The 22,817-nt window shown below is 34.5% G+C and overlaps 1 protein-coding gene across 9 annotated transcripts in view; it reads right to left on the bottom strand.

Annotated features, from left to right (window-relative positions):
• FAM126A (family with sequence similarity 126 member A) overlaps positions 1-22,817 on the bottom strand; it is a 149,138-nt gene that overhangs the window by 74,218 nt on the left and 52,103 nt on the right. For all 9 annotated transcript variants that reach the window (XR_003795086.1, XR_003795087.1, XR_003795090.1 and 6 more), the window contains exons 5-10: positions 22,098-22,178; positions 21,483-21,598; positions 21,014-21,109; positions 12,472-12,588; positions 9,408-9,495; positions 8,547-8,706 (exon numbers count right to left, since the gene is read on the bottom strand). Coding sequence is in view for 3 of the 9 variants with exons in the window: in XM_029232897.1 (XP_029088730.1) it covers positions 8,547-8,706; positions 9,408-9,495; positions 12,472-12,588; positions 21,014-21,109; positions 21,483-21,598; positions 22,098-22,178 (658 nt within the window). In the remaining 6 variants the exon portion in view is untranslated. The remainder of the gene's footprint in view (positions 1-8,546; positions 8,707-9,407; positions 9,496-12,471; positions 12,589-21,013; positions 21,110-21,482; positions 21,599-22,097; positions 22,179-22,817) is intronic.

Raw genomic sequence — 22,817 nt, 5'->3', positions numbered from 1 at the left:
ATACAATGGCCAACCAGACAGACAAAGACACTGCCCTCACAGAACTTACATTGTAGTATGGGAATTAAGTAAACAAGGGAATTTTAGATAGTGGAAAATGCAATGAAGAAAAGAATAATGGGAAAGAGTAAGCAGGGCAGTGGGGAGAAAGTCTACTTTAGACGGGTGGTCTGGGAAGACCTCTTTGAGGAAAGGATATTTGAACTGAGATCTGAATGATGAAAAAGCACTGGCTACACAACAATGTGGAGGAAGAGAGTTCAAGCTGGCACTTATTAATAATTCAAATCTCAGCTCAAATATCCCCAATTCCTAGTACAAAGACCCTAAGGCAGAAATGGCTTAGAACGTTGAAGGGTTAGAAGGAAAGATGAGAGTGGTCTTCAAATGAGGTCACAGTGGTAGGTAAGACATCACCAGGGCCACCTATGCCATAGTACAGAGCTCAGACTTTGTTCTGATTGCAATGGGCAGCCATTGACAAGTACACAGATAAATTATTTGGGTACTTTATTAGCATTCTTTATCAATAGAAGTCACATCTGTATAACACAAAATATTGAGCATGAAGTGTGTCCTGGGTTAGAAAGAACAGCACTGTAACAGTCCACAGCCTGGGCCAGTAATTTGCAAGGCAGATTAGAGTAAAGTAAAGCTGCCATAGAAACACAGAATAAGGTCCTGGCAGTTAAGGGGCTGCACTCTGAGCAAGAACATGAATTACTAAGATTTAGTAATATTAATCCTGAAGCCAGAAGCAGAATTTCCAGGTAAGAAAAGAGCAGCCTGGGTCACAAAGAAAAAACACAGTCTGGACAAGAACAATTTATTTACGGACACACTGGTTAGGAAATATTACCAGATTCCTTAAGTAAGAACAGGCAAGTCTTTAACTTGTGTATATAGTAAATGACACAATTCTCCTTATCGAGGTAAATTCAATTATTTGCAATAACTTGTCATCTTTATTAATCTCAAGTATAAAAAAAAATCGCTTTGAGAACTGCCAACACTGCTGCTGGATCAGGTGAATCCTCCATGATTAAAGATCCTCATGACCAGAGAGACCAAAAACAGGTAAGCAACATCTACTAAAAAACTATCTATAAAAGCTGATTTCTTCCTCCGTGCGCATTGTACAACAAATGCTCCTTAAAAGGTTGGGGGAAGGGTAAAGCTCAATAATAAATAACAATAAATAATAAGTTCCTTAACTACAGCCAGAATTATATAAGGCAACCTTAGTAAAAAAAAAAAAAAAAAAATGTAGAACACATTTACAAACAACAGTTTTTGCCTCAAAAAACAAATAATTTTAACTATCTTGCTTCTCTGTAGAAAAAATTACTTCATTTTATCTAGAAATAAACTAAGATTTTTTGTTCGCTTCTAAAGTTGGCCAGAATTCTTAAGACTACTGTCTTCCTCTTTAAGCCTTATGTTCACATGTGTCAATTGTATTTTAGCTCTCTGGTCAATATGTCCTTTTTCTTTGTGTCACCCAATATTTTCTAATATATTATTTTGTCTTCCATGAGTAAAAGGTCAATATCAAAAATGTCAGTTAAAATTCATGCAATGCTAAGTTTGGTCAGAAGGAAATGCTTATTTTTGGTTCTAATGTTTTATCATCTATATTGGGAAAAGAAAATTTGTTCCTCAAACAGCATTTTAGAATCTAAAAATAATGGAGCTTCTCAAAATGATTTTTTCTAAATTTCTTTAAAAAGTTTAAACAACTTTTAAAATAAAAACATAAGCATTATAAATTTCTAATTGTACATGTAGAATTCCAATAGCCAATTCTTTAAAGTTTGCTACTTTTGAGTTTAAAATTACCATTTCTTCATTTTTCAAAATGCTTTTATAACTATCAGCAATTTTGTTTTTCCTCAAATGCTTTACTTATAAAGTCATAAAATCTGATTAACAAAATAAATGTTCCGTGTCAAGATTTATGGCATTTACCTTCTGCAGTATCTAGAAAGACTAGGTTAAATGTTTTGAAATATTTACAAATAATCTTTTTTTAAAATATTTAACTAAAATATACCTCTTATAATTATTCCAATTTGCTCAACAGTTAGAAAGTTATTAATGTCCTATTTATCAATATGTTATTATATGATAGAAATTATTAACATTTTCTAAATCAATATCCATTTTTTTAAATAATCAGTTTTAAATAAACTATTTTCCAACATGAATTGCATCTTTTTATTGTTCCATTTCTTATCTCATCTAATAAGTTAGTCCTAGATCACTGGGCAAACTGAAACAAGTCACATTTTTTGTCATTTTTTAAAAATATAATCACAGGTATCTTTGAATTTTATTATAATCGTTTAAATTTATTTAACTACCTTGGCATCCTTTAAATAGGAACTTAATGCTGAAAATGCAATAAACAGCTGTAACAACATGAAACTTCACTTTCTTTAGATTCACTCTATGTAAACTATATTTTGTTTCATTTTTCACTTAAACATTCCATACAATTAATTAAATACTCTAAAATTCTCAGGGTACTGATTTGGTATTACTAAGTTAGAAGACTTAAAAATATATATAGTACTTATTTTCCATTCTTTTTCACTGCTTAAAACTCTGTACTCTTGGATCTCCTAAGTCAAAATAATGATATGCAATATTATAAAAATAAACCATTTAACATATTCCAGGACCAAAAGCAGGGCAAAATTCAAAGAATCTAGATTACAAATATTGCTTTTATTGTTACACCTACCTGTTGCAAACAGTTGTAACCGTACATAAATGAGAATACAAGTTCAATCTATTCTATTTACCTGTCAATTTGGGATTGAGACAACAAGTATTAAAACAACTTTCTAAAAAATCCTGACTGTAATGGTGTTATACATGTCAGATAATAAAGTACTATACCTCAGGGCTTTAGAAATTACAAAAAAATCATTAAACTGATCGTTACTATTATATCACATATGTATACTATTTTGTTTGATATTACACTCAAACTAAACATGTTTGTCTCAAATTGAGGAAAGCCAATGAAAGGGTTGATCAATCACAGGATGATCTGAATAGCAAGCTGGCTAAAAAAAGCTTATCAAGAATACAATTATTGAGCAGTTAATAAAACAAAGTAAATAGTTTTAAATTAATAAAAGTCAGCCTTTACAGAGTGCTTTAAAGCATACCAAAATGCTTTTCACTGACTTGTCTCATTATCTCACAAATACACAAGTGGAAAAAAGGTGGGCAGTAATAAAGAATTAGGATTTCACTAGATAAGACTTTTATCAGATAACTAGTTGGCAAAAATTATAAGCACTCATTATTTGCAACAATAACTTAATTAGAGGACTTTTATGGAATGGGTATTTCAACAACCATTTTAAAAGAAAGGAGGAAAGTTGTTACATTGTTCCAAGTATAGATAATTTTTTAAAAAGTGGAAGAGTGAGTCATAATGGTGGCGGTGGTGAGGAAAGAGACAAAGAAAAAAAATAGCAATTAAATTTGCTCTGGGAGAGGAGAAGGAATGGAAAAGTACAAGGAAATAAATAAGTATAGATTGTATAATAGAATCTTGTAGAGAATCATTCAGGGATTTAAGAAAAAGGGCTCTCATAGCTGAAATGGTAGATAATTAAAATAGCTTTAGAAGCAACATTTAAGAATAACTATAGAACAGAAGCATAATTATAAAGAAATACCTTCTGTTTTCCTTTTAGTTCTGTTTATTTTTTAAACGTAATAAATATTTAAGAAAATAAAACTGCATTTTTATTAATTTTAAAAATTGATTATTTCACTGTTTTATCTTATTTTTCTTATTGGAATTTTCATTTCGATTCTTGTGACGGTCATAATCTACTCACATTCTTCTCTTACCTTACTTAATGCTTTTTAAAATCTTTATTCAATTATTATCTTTCTCTAATTGCATTTTACTTTCAAATTATGACTTCTAAATAGCCCTCAATCTGTAGGTGGCTCAAAAATCTAGGTTTAAAAAAATACATACTAAGTGAAACACAATATGCTTAAAATAATTAACAAATCTATATAAATATATATAAAGCTATTAATTCTGAAACTATGACCCTTGAAAGTCAAAAGCAGCAACTCTACATTGTAATTTTACTTTCCAAACATATGTATTGACATGGAATTATGAATTCATTAAACCTTTCTCAAAAATTTATACACAAAGTTTAAAAAGTCTGAAAACACAACATTAAGTTAAGCCATGCCAGTACAATATTAAAATAATTAAGTGAAAAGTGGGGAAAATCAGGCAAACACACTAGTTCTCAAACACGTCTCTCCAAAACAATATTTCAGCTGAAACCAACCTTTCTTTAAAAATCACCCTATTTAGTCACTGTCTGATCAGAATTAAAATTATAGGGCCTTGCGACATCTCCCTGGCTTGGGATGTTGATAGTCAGGGCGGATAAAGCATGCTGACAGAGGGCAGTGGTCAGAGGGTATATGGGAACTCTGTACTTTCCACTCAATTTTGTTGTGAGCCTAAAACTGCTCTTAAAAATAAAGTCTATTAATAATAATAATTTAAAAATTGAACCGTCCAAAATATAATTCTAGAAATTTGGGTTGTTATTTAACAATAACAAGATGATGGCAAGGGATATATGTTCTGAAATGTGTGGAAATCCTAAAGCTAAAGTAATTTTTTACCTTCCAAAAGGACATTTTCCATTAAAATATAAACTATAGATAAATTCTTAACTTTAAGAAAAGAATGGCAGATCTGTGAAGCTTCAGAGAATCCTGAAATATTGATACATTCTAAAAGAGCTCAGAAAAAAATTTTTGAATGCAAATGATTAAAATTGTTCCAAATTAATTTTCGAAAGACTAAACCATGAATTGGTTTTGGCTGTAAAGACAAAGAGATTTTTTCTGTTACAAATAATAAAAAGAATACATGTGATTAACTGCTCCAATTTAATGTACTTGTTTGCGTGTGCAATTTTTGGTGACTCAGATGTGCAAACACACTAATGGCTTAATTATCTATATTCCTTAATGAAAAAGGGAGATGGAAAGAAAAAAAGAAAGTTCTGCTTGGCTGCTTCTGTGGGACAACCTCATTTACTCCTGCCCCTCTTCTCCCCAGCTAGGATGGAAAATGGAGAAAAAAGGAGAGAGGCAATAAATAAAGACATAAATATGGAAGCAACCTAAATGTCCATCGACAAATGAATGAACAAGGAAAATGTGGTATATATACAATGGAATATTATTTATCCATAAAAGAAGGAACTCCTGTCACTTGTAGCAACATGGATGGACCTTGAGGGCATTATGCTAAGAAATAAGTCAGACAGAGAAAGACAAATACCATATGAGATTCCTTATATGTGGAATCTAAGAAAACTCCTAGATACAGAGATCAGAGGTGGGAAGTGGGAGTGGCTGAAATGGGTGAAAGTGATTAACAGGTACAAACTTCCAGTTATAAAAACATAAGTCTTGGGGATGTAATGTACAGCATGGTGACTATAGTTAATAATGAGACTGTATGGTGTATTTGAAAGTTGCTTAGAGAGAATATCTTACAAGTTTTCGTCATGAGGGGAAAAAAGCATAACTATGTGTGGAAATGCATGTTAACTAGACTTACTGTGATCACATTTCACAATATATCCATATATTGAATCATTATGTTGTAGACCTGAAACTAATGTTATATGTCAATTATATCTCAATTTTTTAAAAAGACACAAATAAAAGAAAAAAGAGAAGAAAAAGGGAAGAGATCCAAGAAAAGAAAAAAAAAAGGGCCAATTGCTTTCTTCTTTCCCAGCATTAGCAATAACAAGGAAAAAGACAAGGAGTAAAAAAAAAAGAGTATTCCTTAAAGTTCATGTTTCTTGTCCCTTCTCCTTCCCCAACCCTCATCATCACTGCCTTAAAGTTGCATATTCCATATTCCTACCGTATGATACAGTTCAGGGTCTGGGAAGAAATCCCTCCTCCTGGGAGGGTTGGTGTGGGAAGGGAATGGTAGGGATAGAGGTGGAACACGAAACACATTTAGCATTCCATGAAACAAAGAAACTCTAAATGTGTTTTCACACAGTCATAAACTAAGCTTACATGCGACAGTACTGTGCTTCAGAAACATTGTAAGATGATAAGGCTTTTGTGGATCACCCAGGAATCCACATGCCCTTTAACATTGTTTCTGCAAAAATTAATAAAATTAATTAATAAATAAATTTAAAAATTAATAAAATTGTTATAATTTATATATAATTCATATGTGAATGTAATATAATAAACATAATTTATATAAACAAATATAATTTACAACTTGAGAATGATCTATATATTTAAGAACTATAGTAAAGATACCTATCTTCCCCACAAGAAGCCAGTGTCAGCTAGAGCCCAGGACAATGATAAGGTTTCAAATAGGAATCAGGACCATGGAGATGAAAAACAGAAAAGCTTTCGATTCAGCAAAACAGGGTAACAATGAAAAATACTGCTCTAGGAAGGAAAGCCAAGACTACTCTAAAAAGGGAGAATGCAACCTACCTGTAGAGATAAATAAGGACCTTGGACTAGGAATATTTTAGAGTCCACTGGATAAAGAGAATTCACACTGCAGAAGAGTGGTAAACAAGACTTAGCTACATTCTACATGCGCCTGACTTGCTTTTCACAGTTCGTTCTCTTTAAATCCTCATCCTTGACTTTTTTGTTATCATAAACAGGAGTTGCCCAAGTGTTAAGAGTTGTTAAGACTGAATAAGTGTAGGGAGACAGATGACAAGTAAGGTTAAGGCTGTAGCCTTAAGACACTGTGCCAACCCTTCAAGTGGTAGCCAATATAAAATCTGGAAGACATGTAAGAATCTAGTATAGACAATATATTCAAGTAGTCTTTTCTTGTTTTGGTAATTTACTGCTATGCAATATTTCTGGAAAATGATTTCTATTTTATTGCACGGTACACATCTTATTCCATTAAATGCACTTATGGACACATACACAAATCTTCTTTCACACATACATACGTGCACATACAATTAAACTTCAATATTTCACATTTTTAACTGCAGGACCTATATTTTTCCCCTAGTTCCCAATATGTCCACCTAAATAGAAAGAAGGGAAAGTGAAAAAGGAATTAAAATTCATTCTTGCATTTCATGTAGTGGTAATTTTGGAGCAATTACAGCCACAACGGACGCATACGATCTGGTTCATTGCCTCTGTGTATATTTTCACTTGCTAATGCTTAAACAGAAAACGGATCTCTAGGGGAACGTGGTGATATCTAATTAAATGACTTTCTACCTGTAATCTAGTTCCAAACTGTAGCATAATTTTCACTAAAGAAACTGATGTATGTTTAGACGCTGACTATATGTTTTAAACAGTAGCATAACTTGCCTTGATAATGGCAAATATTTACCACCTCTTTTGTGCCTTCCTAAAGGACTTTTGAGAATTGGTCACATTACTTTAAAAAAGGAAAAGATTGAAAATGATCATTGGTTAAGCTGGAAAATTTCATCATCATTTTTTTTTGGACATACCGTCTCCTAGATTCCCTGAGTAGAAACAATGGCAGCTGTTCTCATCATCAACTTTCTATTTTGCAGTGAATAATCTCACTCTTCTCACTTTTGCATTTTCTCTATAGATATCATAGAGACAACTGGAACTATCAAATATACCAAAAGGAGCTACCATTTTCATTGCAGTTTGTAGCAAGGAGAAAACAATCGATTTTGTTTTACTCCAATATATATGTTTGCTTGGAGCAAAGAAATGGCTTTTTGCTTCCCATTCTATGGTTAACTTCTAGGAAGGTGACAGTAATCTCCTTACACTGATTCTTGCCCACTACAACAACTTCTAGGTAGGAGGCGAGTTATAAAAAGAACAAGAAATTAAATAATAAGTTATAAGAGAATGGAGAGAGATGGAAAGCATTAAGAAGGTCATGGTAAATAAAATTCACTTCCAGTAGAATTTTTAAATAAAATGAAGCAGTCAAGAAGGGATACTAAAACAAACAATCTTACAAGAAAATTAACTTCTAGAAAATAGAAATGCCTAGAGTTGTATCAATACCATGGGATTCTTTACCAAGACGTCCAGAAGAAAATGTTAAAGTCCCTATTGGTTGTTCCATTTCAATATGCAAGTTTACCTGCTAAAAAGTTGAAAAATCAGAAACATTAAGGAATATTTGCAAATAGTTGTGAATAGAAACCCAAAATGTGTTAATAATTGAAAAATGCATTTCCTACTCTCCTACTGTGTTGAAATAAAATTTAAGAGCCAATACAACGTTTAAATAAATTTTCATCCGTGTACGTAACACAAGGGGCTCTGTATTCTTATTGCCTGCCATTCATGGATAAGAAATGAAAAGTTAAAGGTGATCCAACAGCTCTTTATTCCATGCCACTATGATATTATTTACTAAATTTAGAAGTTACAGCACCTTAAGTACAGAGAAGAAGGGGACAGCAATAACAATCCTCTAATTTGAGGAGTGTTTTATTTCTTACCGTGTCTTTTCCACCTATGACCTCTTATTGACATGCTGGTTACTGCATTTCTCGATATTCTAGAGGAAGTTGGTGTGATTTCAACTTGAATACACCTTGTACCCTCCTTACTAGATTTCATGGCACCATGAGGCAATGAAGCCTGTATTGCATTGGCAACCTAAAAAGGAAAAACATAGTTCAAGATTGGCATTAAACAGATGTATTATTATACCCTTAGATAAAACAAGATGTTAAATTCTTTTTTCAATTTGTTTATTGAAGTAGAGCTGATTGACAATGTTGTGCCAACCTCTGCTGTGCAGCAAACTCGCTCAGTTATCCACAGACAGACACATTCTTTATTTATAGTCTCTTCCATTATGGTTTATCCCAGGATATTGAGTATAGTTCCCTGTGTAAGACATTAGGACCATGTTGTTTATCCCAAGATGCTAAATTTTAACAGATTTTTAAAAAGAATAATTCCTTCAAGATCTTTCATAAGATCCTCTAAAGTGAGGAGTAAGAACGCAGAAGGAAACATGGTTAAAAATATATGTGATGAAATTTAAAATTCCAAAATACTAAACTATATTTCCAAATGCCTAATGCTAATTAATAAATGCAGCTTGAGCATGTTAATGAGAATATTCTTAGAAGTGAAAATGACTATTCATATCAGGCTAAGACGTTAGCCTAATGAAATTTTCAAATTATATATACCTTTTTCGAGTAACAAATTTTTCTACTATAACAGGAACATGAATCACTGAGTACTAATAATGTATTAATGCACTACAAATGGCTACTTCTCAATTTATAGTTCTAAATTGAGAAATTTTAAATTACAAAATTTACATAAATAAGTGAGACACCTACCAGCAATGGCTCTGGATATAATTCTAGCTGGGCTCTGTATATAATATCATCCAATGCTTTTTGAGCTAGATCCCATTCTCCATTATAACTATAAAATTAAATGAAGTATAATTACTTTAAATTAATTCTATATAACTGAACAAGATATAATGAGAAACTGTTTGTCTTTAATAAGGAAAATAATAGATCGTATTAGCACATTGCTTAGCATTCCACCCTCATTAAATATATATTTCTAAATCTTTGAATTCCTTTCAACTGTATCTGAAAGCCTATTAATAGCAAAGAAAATTTTACAGATGTAATTTCTTCTCTAAAGAACATGTCTATTTATAGAACAGACAGCCAAAAAGCTAGGCAATCTCAAAGCACTTTACTCTTTCAAAACAAGTCAGAGCATAATAAATTACATACCTTAGAATAATGTTCAGAACACTGTATGGTCAAACTACTCTGTAACTCCCATGGTTTTTAATGAAAATCTACAACTACTGTGGCTTGCAGCATCCTAAGTAGTTACTTCTTTGCATTCGCATAGTCATTTAGAAGTGTACGTGACATATGCTGCAAATATCACAGAGATACTGGGAAAAAAGTGCACGTGTATATTAATTTTCAAAGATATGGCCAAACTCTTCCTAAAAATTGGCTAAATGATGGAACGGACAGAGAAATAATGGCTTGCTCATCTGACAACAAAATAAAGAAGTGTGAATTACATCAAGCGTGCAAGTGAGGCCTAAAAAATGGAAGCAGCATTGCTCTCACCCTAAAAACAAGATAAAGCCAGGTAATCTACAAAATCATAACTTCTCATGAATCCAACAAGGCGCTAAGGTCACAGGGCAACCAAGTAGCCCGAAACCCAATGGCAGCTAGGTGCCCCTGTAGAGAGTGAGGCCACAATGCAGGTGGGTAAAAAGAATTCAGCTAAACTTTTCAACAAATTTCTAAAAGCCAGGTGTGGGCCAGTACAAGAGTACAAAAACTCTGGAAGCAGATACAAGGGGACGTCACACCCACTCATAAGCTCTTCTCCACAAACCACCTTTAGGCACTCATAAGAAAAACTAAGCGCAAGGCGGGGGACCAGAGAAAGCTGCTCTTGGTAGTGCAGGCCTGAAGGAGAAGAGTGGCCACCAGAGCAGGAAAGACACCAGACAGATCCAGCCAGACACTTTCAGTGGAACAAAAGTTTAAAGCCTTTGGGGAAAGAGCAGAAAAACCCTTTCACCCCGAGGGCGGAGGTGAAGACCAACTCACTCTTGCTGTGAGGGAGAGAAAAAGAAAAAAAGCCTCTACATGTAGGGGAGGATCAGGAAATCATCCTATGCTGAGAAGAAGGAAGGCCAGAGGTCTCCTACCACTGGAGGGGAGGCAGGACCACTGAGGAACTCCCACCCAGATAAGCAGGGACATAGGGCCTGCTTAGAACTGAGGCTAGACGAGGACAACAGAAAACACCACTTCTCCTCCCCCCCACCCCCAACCAGGCTAGTACACATCTAGAAACTTGGAGCAGCACTCTACTGCTGGAGGAGGGGCAAGAACACAGAGAGAGACCCTCTCTGAGGTACAGACACACCCGGAAAGCTAAAAGCTGAGGACGGAGCAAGAGTATTGAGGAAAAACCCTCCAGCAATAAGTAGCAGGTAACATAAAAGGAATTTGGAGTAGGTGGTGCAATACAGGTAATCATAGCAGCAACGAATCCAGTCCCAGCTCACTCCTGCCTACAAAAACTCTACCAACATCCTAGAAAAGAGGCATATCCATTTCTAGGCATAAATAATATTTATCTCAATCTTTACTGTCCTATCCATGAACAAAATAATGATCAATCAAATATTACAAAGCACACAAAAAGCAAGAAGAAAACAACCCACTATCAAGAGACAAAAACCAACCGAACCAAATTCAGAGATGACTCTGATGTTGTACTTACCTGGGAAATTAAAATAACTGAGGTTAATATATTAAATGCTCTAGTGGAAAAGAGGGACAACATGTATGAACTGACGGGTAGTTTAGCAGAGAGATAGGAACTATAAGAAAAAGCCAAATGAAAAGGCTAGAAATAAACACAGTAACAGAGATGAAGAACCCCCTCAGTGGGCTCATTAGTTGACTCAACATAGTCAAGGAAAGAATCAATGAACATGAAGATAGATCAACAGAACTTAATCAGAAACACAAAGCAAAACGGAGAGAAAATAAAATAGATCAGAGCATCTAAGAGCTGTGGGACAATACTAATGGTCTAACACAGGGGTCAAGAAACTTTTTTTTAAAGAGCCAGATAGTAAATATTTTGGGCTCGTGGGCCATACAGTCTCCACTGCAACTAGTCAACTCTGTCACTGTAGCACAAAAGCAACCACAGACAATACATAAACAAACAGATATCACTGCTTTTCAATAAAACTTTTTAAAAACCAGGGAGCATGCCAGATTTGGCCCAAAGATCATAAATTCTGCCTTCAGTTAAGAAGCTTATAATCTACCGGGGAAAATTAAGGTATCAAGTGAATATAATATAAAGTATAGTAAGATATGTGTAGTAAGAGAAGTACAAAGTAGTAAAAGGGTGCAAAGAAAAATACTAATATCTCAAGCATCAAGTAAGACTGAGCATCAATATTAGAAATTAATAGCAAATTCATAATAAAATTTGATGAAAGAGGCTCTAAGATGTTTCTCAAGAATTAAAATTTCTGGAAATGGAAAAGAGATATTCATTAGGGAAAAAATGCTACTTGGAAATTACAGCAAAAAAAAAATTGAGTAATGAAGAAAGAAACTGTAAGTGTATTTAGGTGTCACTAATTTTCATTCTGTCCCTGAATTAAAGAAAGACGATGAAGTGTTTTAGTTGGTTACAAATTCTTTGGAATATTAAAAGATATGTTTTAAATAATAAAACTATTATCAAGATATTGATTCATATTTTTTTCACAAAAATATGCTGATTGTTTATTGAGATTATAATATAGCAACAATAAAATAACCAACTATAATTTTCCAAAGAGATCAAAGATTAACTTTGTATATGAAATAAACTTACAAGGCAAAATAAATTCCTGTTAACATTTGCACCATGAATCCTGAAGAAACCGGTACCCTGCTACTTATACCTTTATATTTTCTTACATGTTGTCGAGGATATCCACAAACACAGATTCTAGAAAGACCAAAATAAATATATTTGTAAAATTAGTAAAAATTAAGGTAATTTATTTTTTAACATTTATAAGCCAACAATGTACGAGGTATGCTCTCATAACAAACCAAACAGCAATGAAACAAAGAATCTTTCAAAACAGAACGTTTGTCTGTAACATTTTACTGAGTAAGTTAGACTGGGAAAAAATGTAGAAAGCTGGGGGTATGTTAATATAAAGTAAGTGAACCAGATTCTCAGAGCTGGTTCACTAATTTTGATCAATCATTATTACTGACCAAATTATTAATGATGTTTGGTTACCATAAAACATGAAGCTCAGCACTATTCATCATGAATAGATCAGTGGTATGATCCTCTATTCCCGATAAAGTTCTTGACACAAACTGCAGGCTCCAAAAAAGTATTCTAAAATTAGGCTCAAACTTCATACAGTATATCTTAATAAATTTCAGATAGATTGAAAATTTTTATGTTAAAATACCATAAGAGGGTGGCGCAGTGGTTAAGAATCCGCCTGCTAATGCAGGGGACGTGGGTTCGATCCCTGGTCCAGGAAGATCCCACATGCTGCGGAGCAACTAAGCCCATGCGCCACAACTACTGAGCCTGCGCTCTAGAGCGCATGATCCACAACTACTGAGCCCGCGTGCCACAACCACTGAAGCCCGCGCGCCTGGAGCCCGTGCTCTGCAATGAGAAGCCCACGCACTGCAACAAAGTGTAGCCCCTGCTCGCCACAACTAGAGAAACCCCACGTGCAGCAACGAAGACCCAATGCAGCCAAAAAAAAAAAAAAAAAAGTAACATACTATCATCAGGGAGTGAAAAGGAAAGAATAAGAGGAATGTATAATTATCCCCACATTTATTGGGGGGTTTGGATAGCTGGCTGGCTGGTAGTGCCACTAAATCAATTAGGACAAGTAACACATACTGTTTTGGAAGGTGCTAAGTTTCAGATATGTTTATTTTTAGGTATACAATATAGGTATCAGTTTTGTCTGTCATGTCCTCTCTCCCACCCCCAACGTCTTCCATTAATAGTACCTCTATCCCTCTTACCTTTAGGAAGTAGTCACCCCCTATAAAATTAAGTATAACCATGTGATTATGGTGAGGCTGACAATAAAACTGCCTGTGACAAGAGATCGCTACTCTGAGATCTATTTTTCCCTTCTTCCTTTTAATAACATATATAAAGGCACACTCCCCTCCACACTCCCCAACCAATTTTAACTAGAACTATGGTCACCTGCTAGAGACCATATTTCCTAGGCTTCCTTGCATCTAAGTGTGACCATGTGACTAGTTCTGGACAGTGGTCTGTTAACTGAAGTCGTATGACTTCTAGGCTGTACCCTTAAAAGGCAGCTGCTTGCCTTCCACTCTCTCTTTCTCCCTGCTTTCAGGATACAAGGCAGATGTAATAGTAGTGATCCATCACCATACAGACAAGAGTAACACCACAGGGAATGGTAGAATCCCAAGAAAGAAGGAGCCTGAATACTTTAGAAACAGAGCCAATCTGCCCTCAGACCATCTATCAGCTTGGACTTTTATGTGAAAGAAAAATAACCACTTTATTTAAGTTACCATTATTTCTGATAAAACAGCCAAACCAAAATTTAACCTGATACAGTACTCTTCCAATAATACTACTATGCAACTTGGCCCTATAGGGGTTTGTATAAGCTTCAGATGGCACAATCAAAACTTTTGCTGGATTGTTTTTCATAGTGAACCTGGGAGAGATGTTCTTTTTCCTGTGTTCACTAAAGGAAGACAATCTAAGCTTTTAGCTGCCTGTGGTCACTGCTCTTACCGCATAGAAGAAGCCTATCTTCAGTAAAAAAAAAAAAGTACAATGCCAACAGATGAAAATGAGGTAAGAGAGAGAGAGGAGAGAATAGCCTGATAACAGTTGAGCCTCTGCATCTAGTTGACCCTGAGGCCAGTTCCATCCCTGTTCTTCCCAAGTACTAACAGCCAAAAACTTTCCCTTTGATATTAGGTAGTTTTACATAGGTATCAGTCAGTTGCAAGAGAAAGAGTTCTAACTCTTACAAGGTATCTATGGGACATCTTGATGAGGATGTTTACTGAACTGGATACACAGGTTTAGAAATCAGAAAAGAAGTATAGGGTTTAGGAAAGAGAATATGGTCAGAAAAATAAGTTATTGCTGTTATTACACAACTTTTAAAAAACAACATTGCCATAGCTCTAGGATGGTCAATCAACTTTTAAATTTACTTTAGGTAAGAACTAGAGAGATAGTTCTCTCAATTCACAAAAGAAATAGGATTCCAGGTTCTCTTGTTTTCTCTACTAGCTACCTATAAGGAAATAAGCAGTTTATCTGTTAGAGGCTGTATTTACGTCTTTATTCAGAAGTGCAAAGGGTTAGTGTCTTAGTCCGTCTGGGCTCTTATAACAAAATACAACAGATGGAGTAGTTTATAAACAACAAAAATTTATTTCTCATAGTTCTAGAGGCTAGAATCACAAGATCAGGGTATCAGCATGGTCGGGTGAGGGCCCTCTTCAAGGCTGAAGAGTTCTTCATCTTCACATGGCAGAAGGGGAGAGGGAGATCTGGCTAAGAACACTAATCCCATTCTCAAAGGCCCCACCTCCTAATACCATCACATTGGGCATTAAGATTTCAACATAAGAATCTGGGGATGGGGGGAACACAAACATTCAGATCATAGCAGTTAGGGGGTTTTGTTTGTTTGTTTTTTAGCAGTTAGTTTTTAATAACTACTAAAACTTTACCCAAACTGTAGCAAGTGACTTCAGGAATTTTTCATATATCAATGAAAGATTTTTAAAAAATAAAAACTGAATTATTTCCTTTAATCATAATTTTACTTAATGGATCACAAATCTGAAGTGGAAGAGATCTATCATTCGTTCATTGAACAAATAGTTACTAAGTTTTTACTGTATGCCAAGCATTTCTCTTGAACTCTAAGGAGACAGCAGTGAAAAAAACACCAAAGTTCCTGACCTCATGATATTCCAGCAGTTGACAGGCTATACCAAGTGAACAAACAAGGTAATAACAGTGTTATAAGTGCTAAAAGCAAATAAACTGGGGTGGGAAGGTGCTACTATAGAAAAGATGATAATGGAAGATCTCTCCAAGGAGGTAACATTGAGCTGAGACCCAAAATAATCTAGTGCTAGCCAGCTGCAGCATAACTCATAATGACAACTCTTTACCCTCTTTTCTCCAGTCCTTTTTTTTTTTTTTAATAATTAATTTTTGGCTGCTTTGGTTCTTCGTTGCTGTGCGCGGCTTTCTCTAGTTGCGGTGAGCAGGGGCTACTCTTCGTTGCAGTGCACGGGCTTCTCATTGCGGTGGTTTCTCTTGTTGTGGAGCACGGGCTCTAGGCGCACGGGCTTCAGTAGTTGCGGCACGTGGGCTCAGTAGTTATGGCTTGCGGGCTCTAGAGCACAGGCTCAGTAGTTGTGGTGCACGGGCTTAGTTGCTCCGCGGCCTGTGGGATCTTCCCGGACCAGGGATCGAACCCATGTCCCCTGCACTGGCAGGCAGATTCTTAACCACTGTGCCACCAGGGAAGCCCTCTCCAGTCCTTGCTTTTAATAATTAAGAATTCTGATTTACTCATCAGTACTCTGAATGCTCTCTTCAAAGATATTCTTTTCGCATAGATCCTTCAGTGAATTTACATAAAACGCAGAACAAAGCAAAAACAATCAACAAAGCTACATGTCACATGAATGCCTGACTCCTCTGTTCATCAGAGGGTATCCTGAAGTTGCCTGACTTCCCTTTACAAATCCAAAACATAAGGACTCGACCTTACGAAAGAGCAGCTGAGTGGCCTAACCTCCACTGCTATATTAAACTTACTCTGCGGTCACATATAGGTATCTCCCAAATTCACAAACCATGATAAAATAAAATTCCTTTTAGAAGGCATATTTGTCAATACATTTCTGGAAGAAGTTCTAAGTATCAATTTGTAAGTGAGGGAAACTACTGCCATGATTTTCATTCTCTGTTGAGAGATACTATCTCTTTCTTAGACTGAGAGAAAACCTGTGAGATTGTTCTCAATATACTGAATTACAAACCACAAAATGATTAGAAAGCCCAATTCCAGTGGGGCTGAATGGAGAGAGTATTTATTTAGAACTTAAAGTAGAAAAGAAAACAGATTAACTACTATCATTAGATCATCAGACCAGTGAGTAGAAACTAGCTAGAAAAAAAGGGAAACAATGATTTTTCTATTTTTTAACTTGAGAAATATTTAAAATTTGGTCCAGTGGTATTTCCTATCCATCTGGATAAAATACATAGACTATGAAATAAAACTAACCAATTTCAAAACCTCTTCCTTTTCTGCTCTGCTTTTTAAATAGTGAGGAGAGGGGAGGTGAGGAGAAAGCCAGGAGAGCAGAAAAAGTGGGGGAATAAGGGAGAAAAGAGAAAATGGAAGAAATTCCTATACAGTAATGAGCACTTTTCTGTTCTCATGCTTCTGCTCTTTGAAATTAGGAGACTAATAAAGGCTGCATCTTCTATCACTTTCCTCAAGAGAATACCACATACAAAAATAGTGCTCAAGTTGCTGGAGAAGAGATTTATTTCAGATGGGTTGTAAAGGAAGGATGGAGAAGATTTACAATGGTGGAAAGGTGTACAAAGTAAATAATAAGAAATGAAAAGTCAACTGTAGGTTCTTTCAACAAGGAATTTCCTAGTATAAGATATGCTCTAGAACAGCTGGCAACTGCAAACAGGTGGGAAAAAAGAAAGAGCGGCTGTGTATCTATAGTGAACATGTGTGTTCATCATTGGGGTGCTAGCTGTCATTTATTGAATGATAACAGTGACATACACTGTGCTAAGAGCTTGTTCTCTCTCTCTCTCTCTCTCTCTCTCTCTATCATTTTTCAGTCAGGAAAATTAATCCACAAGATGGTTTATTTGCACAAAGCTGTCCCTAATAGACAGAAAACAAGAAGAAATCTGTTCAGTGGTCAGGAAGGCTGATTTAGGAAACAAGAGTGGGTCAGTGTTTCATTACAGGTTCACAGGAACAAATACACTGATCAAGAATCCCTAGCAGTACATATTCAAGTCAGTCACCGAGGTGACTCATCAAGTGAACAAAATCAGGACAGTCCCTTAGACAATGGGGGAAAATTTAATTTACAGCTTAGTACAGTTTCATCTTTAATATTTATATTCTACATCAAAAGGCAAGATAAGCCACTTCTTAAACACAATTGTATTAAAAGAGATGCTCAAAAAAGAAAAAAAAAAGAAAAAACTATTTCCCCAAATTTAGAGGACTTAGGAATATACTAATAAAACTTATTTGTAGTATTGGTGGGTATGTTGCTTTTAGGAGGGCCATATGTAATATTTAGTACTAGCAGAAAATAGAAACTTGTTGACTAAAACTCAGTCTACCTCTTGCCTCCTTTCAGATCTCTCTTCTAGTGGTCCATGCACATATGCAGGAGGGAAACACAGGCTATCAAGCTGGCCATCAGTCTGCTTACAGTTAACTGAAGCAAAGCTTATAGTTAACTGAACAGATTTTTGACCAGTAGAATAGATTTGTATGTATGCGTGGAGGGTGGGAAGTGTCCAGGATTGTTTTAATTCCACGATTCATTACAATCAGAAGGTTAAAAAAAGAACAGAACACACACACACACAAAAAAAAGAACAGAACACATTTGTCACTGAACCTAGCTCAGGTATTCCACGAAATTTTTCTGGTTGTATTTATGTGTCCTTCCTCCTAGACAACCCAGTCTATCATTTTGGTATAACTATCATCAACAACCAAACTAATCAGCAGTCTGAAACTACTGCCACATGGCCAAAACAACTTGATGAGCCATAACACAGTGTGATCACTTTATTTTATTCTTCAGGAAAACCTGCACCAGGACTAAGATCTTCAGGAATCTCTTGTACTTTAACTATCATAATCATTTATAACTTACTTATCACCATAGTTCCATAACTAATTTTCCTTCCATAGCTCTGGACTAGGCTTTGCTTGATTAAATACTAGTGCTTTCTAGTTCTTTGCTATACACCTTTAAAGTGTACACCTTAATTAGAATATTTGATAAATGATTAAGGGAATCCAGAGTTAAGAGAAATAAATAACTAGATTTTAAACTATTGAGAATACAGTAATAGGGAATCTAAAACAAAAACAAAAGCAAACTAAAAAAGATGGAAACAATAAATTTGATGGAGTTCCTATTACATCATGTTCTGTGGCTTAAGAGTTAGCATTATTAAATAGTTTAAGTCTTTTGAATTACATAGATCTCGTTCCTCCCTCATTTTCTTATAGCTAGTGAGTATACAAGAGTTTTTCTTGTGGCATAGAATTAATGTAATATGTTTCTACTAAAACCTTCCTTGGCCAAAATCCTATAGCTAGTTTTCAAGTAATCGGTGTTTCTATTTGTTTTCAAAACCAGCTCTTACTTGTGTTCTTAAAGGATAATCTAAGTCCCTGGTTAGTTAAATTGATATATTAGCAATTTTCTACCCAGAACATAAAAGTAATTATACTGAAGATAGTGCATTGGAGTTACACAGGACAGAAACCAGTGACACATGTTCTTTCCTAACTTTGCCATCAGTCATTTCAGGAAAACATCAACAGTGGTCCTTATTTAGGAGGTTGTGTTAGAACATTTGTATGTATTAGAATGTTAGAGCTTCAAGCATATTAGAATATTCCTGGGTCCTACCATCTAAAATACTGCTTTAAAGTAGTGTGTTTTAAGCTCTACAGGTGAAAAGTTCCTGCATCTAACTACTCCTTAAGCCATTGTTTCTGAAGTGTTGGTTCTTACACTCATTTTAGTGCATAACAACATTTTCACTGGACCATAATGAAACGAGAAACAAGGAATGCTAAACATCTCACTTTTGGCTTATAAACTGTTGTCCTTCCCTTCCATTCTACCCTTTTTGGGTGTTAAAATACTCTCCCCTTTCATTAAATAATGTTGATGGTAGATATTTATAATACAGTGACTTGACAAAAGACAAAGTCGGCAACACCATGTAAATACCCACTTCAGCTTTCTTGAAATTTTACAGATCTGTGAAATTCAAAAACTCTGGGCACCTCTGCCTTTAAAATATTTAAAACAAGAAACATATTAGAAAGAGTAAGTGAGAGAGATGGCACACTGGTACCATCTTCTAAGGTGCAGCAAATGTACTTGTGCTCCAATTCAGGAAATATCTGAAAGACTCTCCACTTCTCTATCTTCTCTAATAAGCCCCCTGCCTTGTTACCTCCCTCTCCCTCTCCCTGGTCCTGTGTGGTTTTCTATCTTATTCAATAGAATCAATTTAGGTTTTTTGTTTGTTTTGTTTTGACTTCATTTCTAAGTATTGCTCTATGCACCCTCCCTCTTACTAACTTTCCAAAGCTACATTTTCTAAATAAGTTCCCCAAATCTAAATTATTTTACAAGTTCCTTAATTCTATATTTTCCCTTATTTACTTGAATTACCAAAGGCATTTTCTCTGCCTTGTTTTTTTTGTTTTCTTTTGTTTTTGTTTTTTTAAAAAAAGGTAACAGGGACTTCCCTGGTGGTCCAGTGGTTAGGACTCCTCGCTTTCACTGCTGAGGGTGCAGGTTCAGTCCCTGGTTGGGGAACTAAGATCCCACAAGCCATGCAGTGCGGACAAAAAAAAAAAAGTAACATCTTCAACATAGAAAATGTAGAGAATGACAGAAAAATCACACAGGAAAAAAATTAAAATAAACTATAATTCCACCAAGTAGATATAACTATTGTTAATATTCTGGTCATATTCAGTCAACACTGGAATCACACCATATATACTATCATTAAATACTCTTTTAAATCAGAATTCTTAAATATTTGCATAGTATACACAAGGATTACCATAATTTACTTAACCAAGCTCTTGGCTAAATTTTTTTTAACATGAAAAGTTTAAAAACCAGTATCTCTTACTTCCTTCTTGGTACCAAATTAGAGCACAATGAAAATAACTACCTAGATAGATAGATAGATAGATAGATAAACAGACAGATAAAAAAGCAAACAAAACAGAAACCAACCACATGCCAAAAACTGAAAGGTCATAATAGTTCCATTCTTTTAATTATACAGTATGATCCTTTTCTAATTAAATATTCTATTGAAATGTTATTCAGCTTTACCTGCTTCACTGTGTTTTTTGTGACTTCATTGTGTTTTTAGGGAGCTTTCTGTATGTCAACTACGTGGAGCTTTATATTAACCTATTTAGTGTTTCAAGCAAATGATTAAACAAAACAAAAATAACTTAGATATGTAACAAACTAGCAATCCTAGATTCATATATTTCAATACTAAAAACATTTGAATTTTAATTTACCTTGAACAAATTTGACACAGTGATTGAAGAGAAACACTGGGCATATAAGTTAGGGCAGCATTGTAACACAACAAAAGGAATGTCAACACTTCAAACCTAAAGATAAACCAAAAGAATATTTACAAATCTTGAGAATTCTTAGAAGTCAACTGTAATTAAGCAAGCATTGGGGAGGGATATTATGTTACAAAACAGACCTGTACAATATAATCACACCAATAAGAATACAAAACTGAAAGAAAAAAGTAACAGTCATATGAAAATTATCTTAAAAATTCAATGTTCCGGATGACATCTGAAGCAAAGTGTAAGTGACAAATCGGGAAGATGTGTTTTTCTCTTGTATAAAATAACTCAACATTTTAAAAATTGTTACATACAACTCATTAAACATTATTTATAAATCTACTGAAATAATTTCTTAAAAAATTAGCATGGTACAATAGCGGGTTATGTCTCCACAGTATACCTATTCTGTGCTGTCAGCATCTCCCTTTGGGGGTGAGGTCCGCTGTACACAACTTTTGACAAGCCATGCTGGGATAGGGCGCTCTCGGTCAGAGCCATGGACCCAATGCTGGAAGGCTAAAGAAAAGACATGTGAATAAAGAAAAAACCATTCTGTTGAAGATGTGGTATTTAGAATATATACACCAGTAAGAGTGAATGCATGAACATCATACATCTTGGAAATATTCAGACTGACTACTAAGTATTCTGCTCAAAGATTTAACAAATAATTAAAAACAAACCACAAATAGAAATACAAAATAGTTTAACTTTAAAAATTCTACCCCAGAAATACATAATTGCCACACATAAAAAATCTAATCTTATCTGTCAGGAGAAGGGGAGAATATTTCAAAATGAATACTCTTAATAGATCTTTTAAAATCAGGTTTTAGTTTAATGATTTTGATTGCCCATTTTTACTTTGGGAATAGCCAATACTTTGTGTGGTGTTTTATACTTTTTAAGGCACTAATAAACTGATAAAATTTTTTGTCTCAATAACCAGACCCTAATTTATAGCAACTTCAAATCTTAGGACCAATAAACTTACTTTGATAAAAATGTCACTTACCTCATGATATACAGATGGTTTGGATAAAGATGGAATCGTAAAACTCAATACTTTGCTATGTCCCTGTTTGTCAACTATTTCCTACAAAAGTGAAAGAAAATATCTTACAATATTTATTTTTTACACATAAATTTAAAAGCTGAATTTAAACTGTTAGTCTAAAAAAAAAAAGACCTGAGAAGAAAGGAATTTTAAATTCAGCTAAAATCTTAAACTATGATAATCGATTATTCACAAATACTAGGAGTTAACCTTCTCCTTAAAATGTAAGTAACATAGTTTTAAGGATGAAATACAGATGTAGTGTGGTAATAATCATTGATTTTTTCTCATGTAAAAAGTTCTACTTTTTAAATCAATTAACATAGTTATGAAATACATTATGAAATGACCCTTAAATTTTTTTTTCCACTTTAAAAAGTACAAACCTTAAGTATGTATCTAGAATATTGTACTATTTAATATACAAACACTATTAGTAATGCAAACTATATATTTTAAATGAATGGTGTGAAGTCTGGAGACAGTCCAGATTTTACAGAATTATTATTGGTAGATATTAGACTAGATCTTTTCTCCCAAACTTTCTGTGAAGGTCACAATAGACAATTTATAGACAGTGGATTTTAAGTCTAAAAATTTGAAAACTCAACACTGGTATTTTCAGATACCTCCATAAAATCATTTAAATGGACTGATTTTTAGTCTCCAATCAATCAA

Source organism: Monodon monoceros, unplaced genomic scaffold (assembly GCF_005190385.1).
Source record: "Monodon monoceros isolate NGI ecotype Baffin Bay Population unplaced genomic scaffold, NGI_Narwhal_1 Super_Scaffold_2, whole genome shotgun sequence".
Lineage (NCBI taxonomy): Eukaryota > Metazoa > Chordata > Mammalia > Artiodactyla > Monodontidae > Monodon > Monodon monoceros.
Note: the sequence above shows the minus strand (reverse complement) of the source record. Positions and strands in the feature narration are given on the sequence as shown.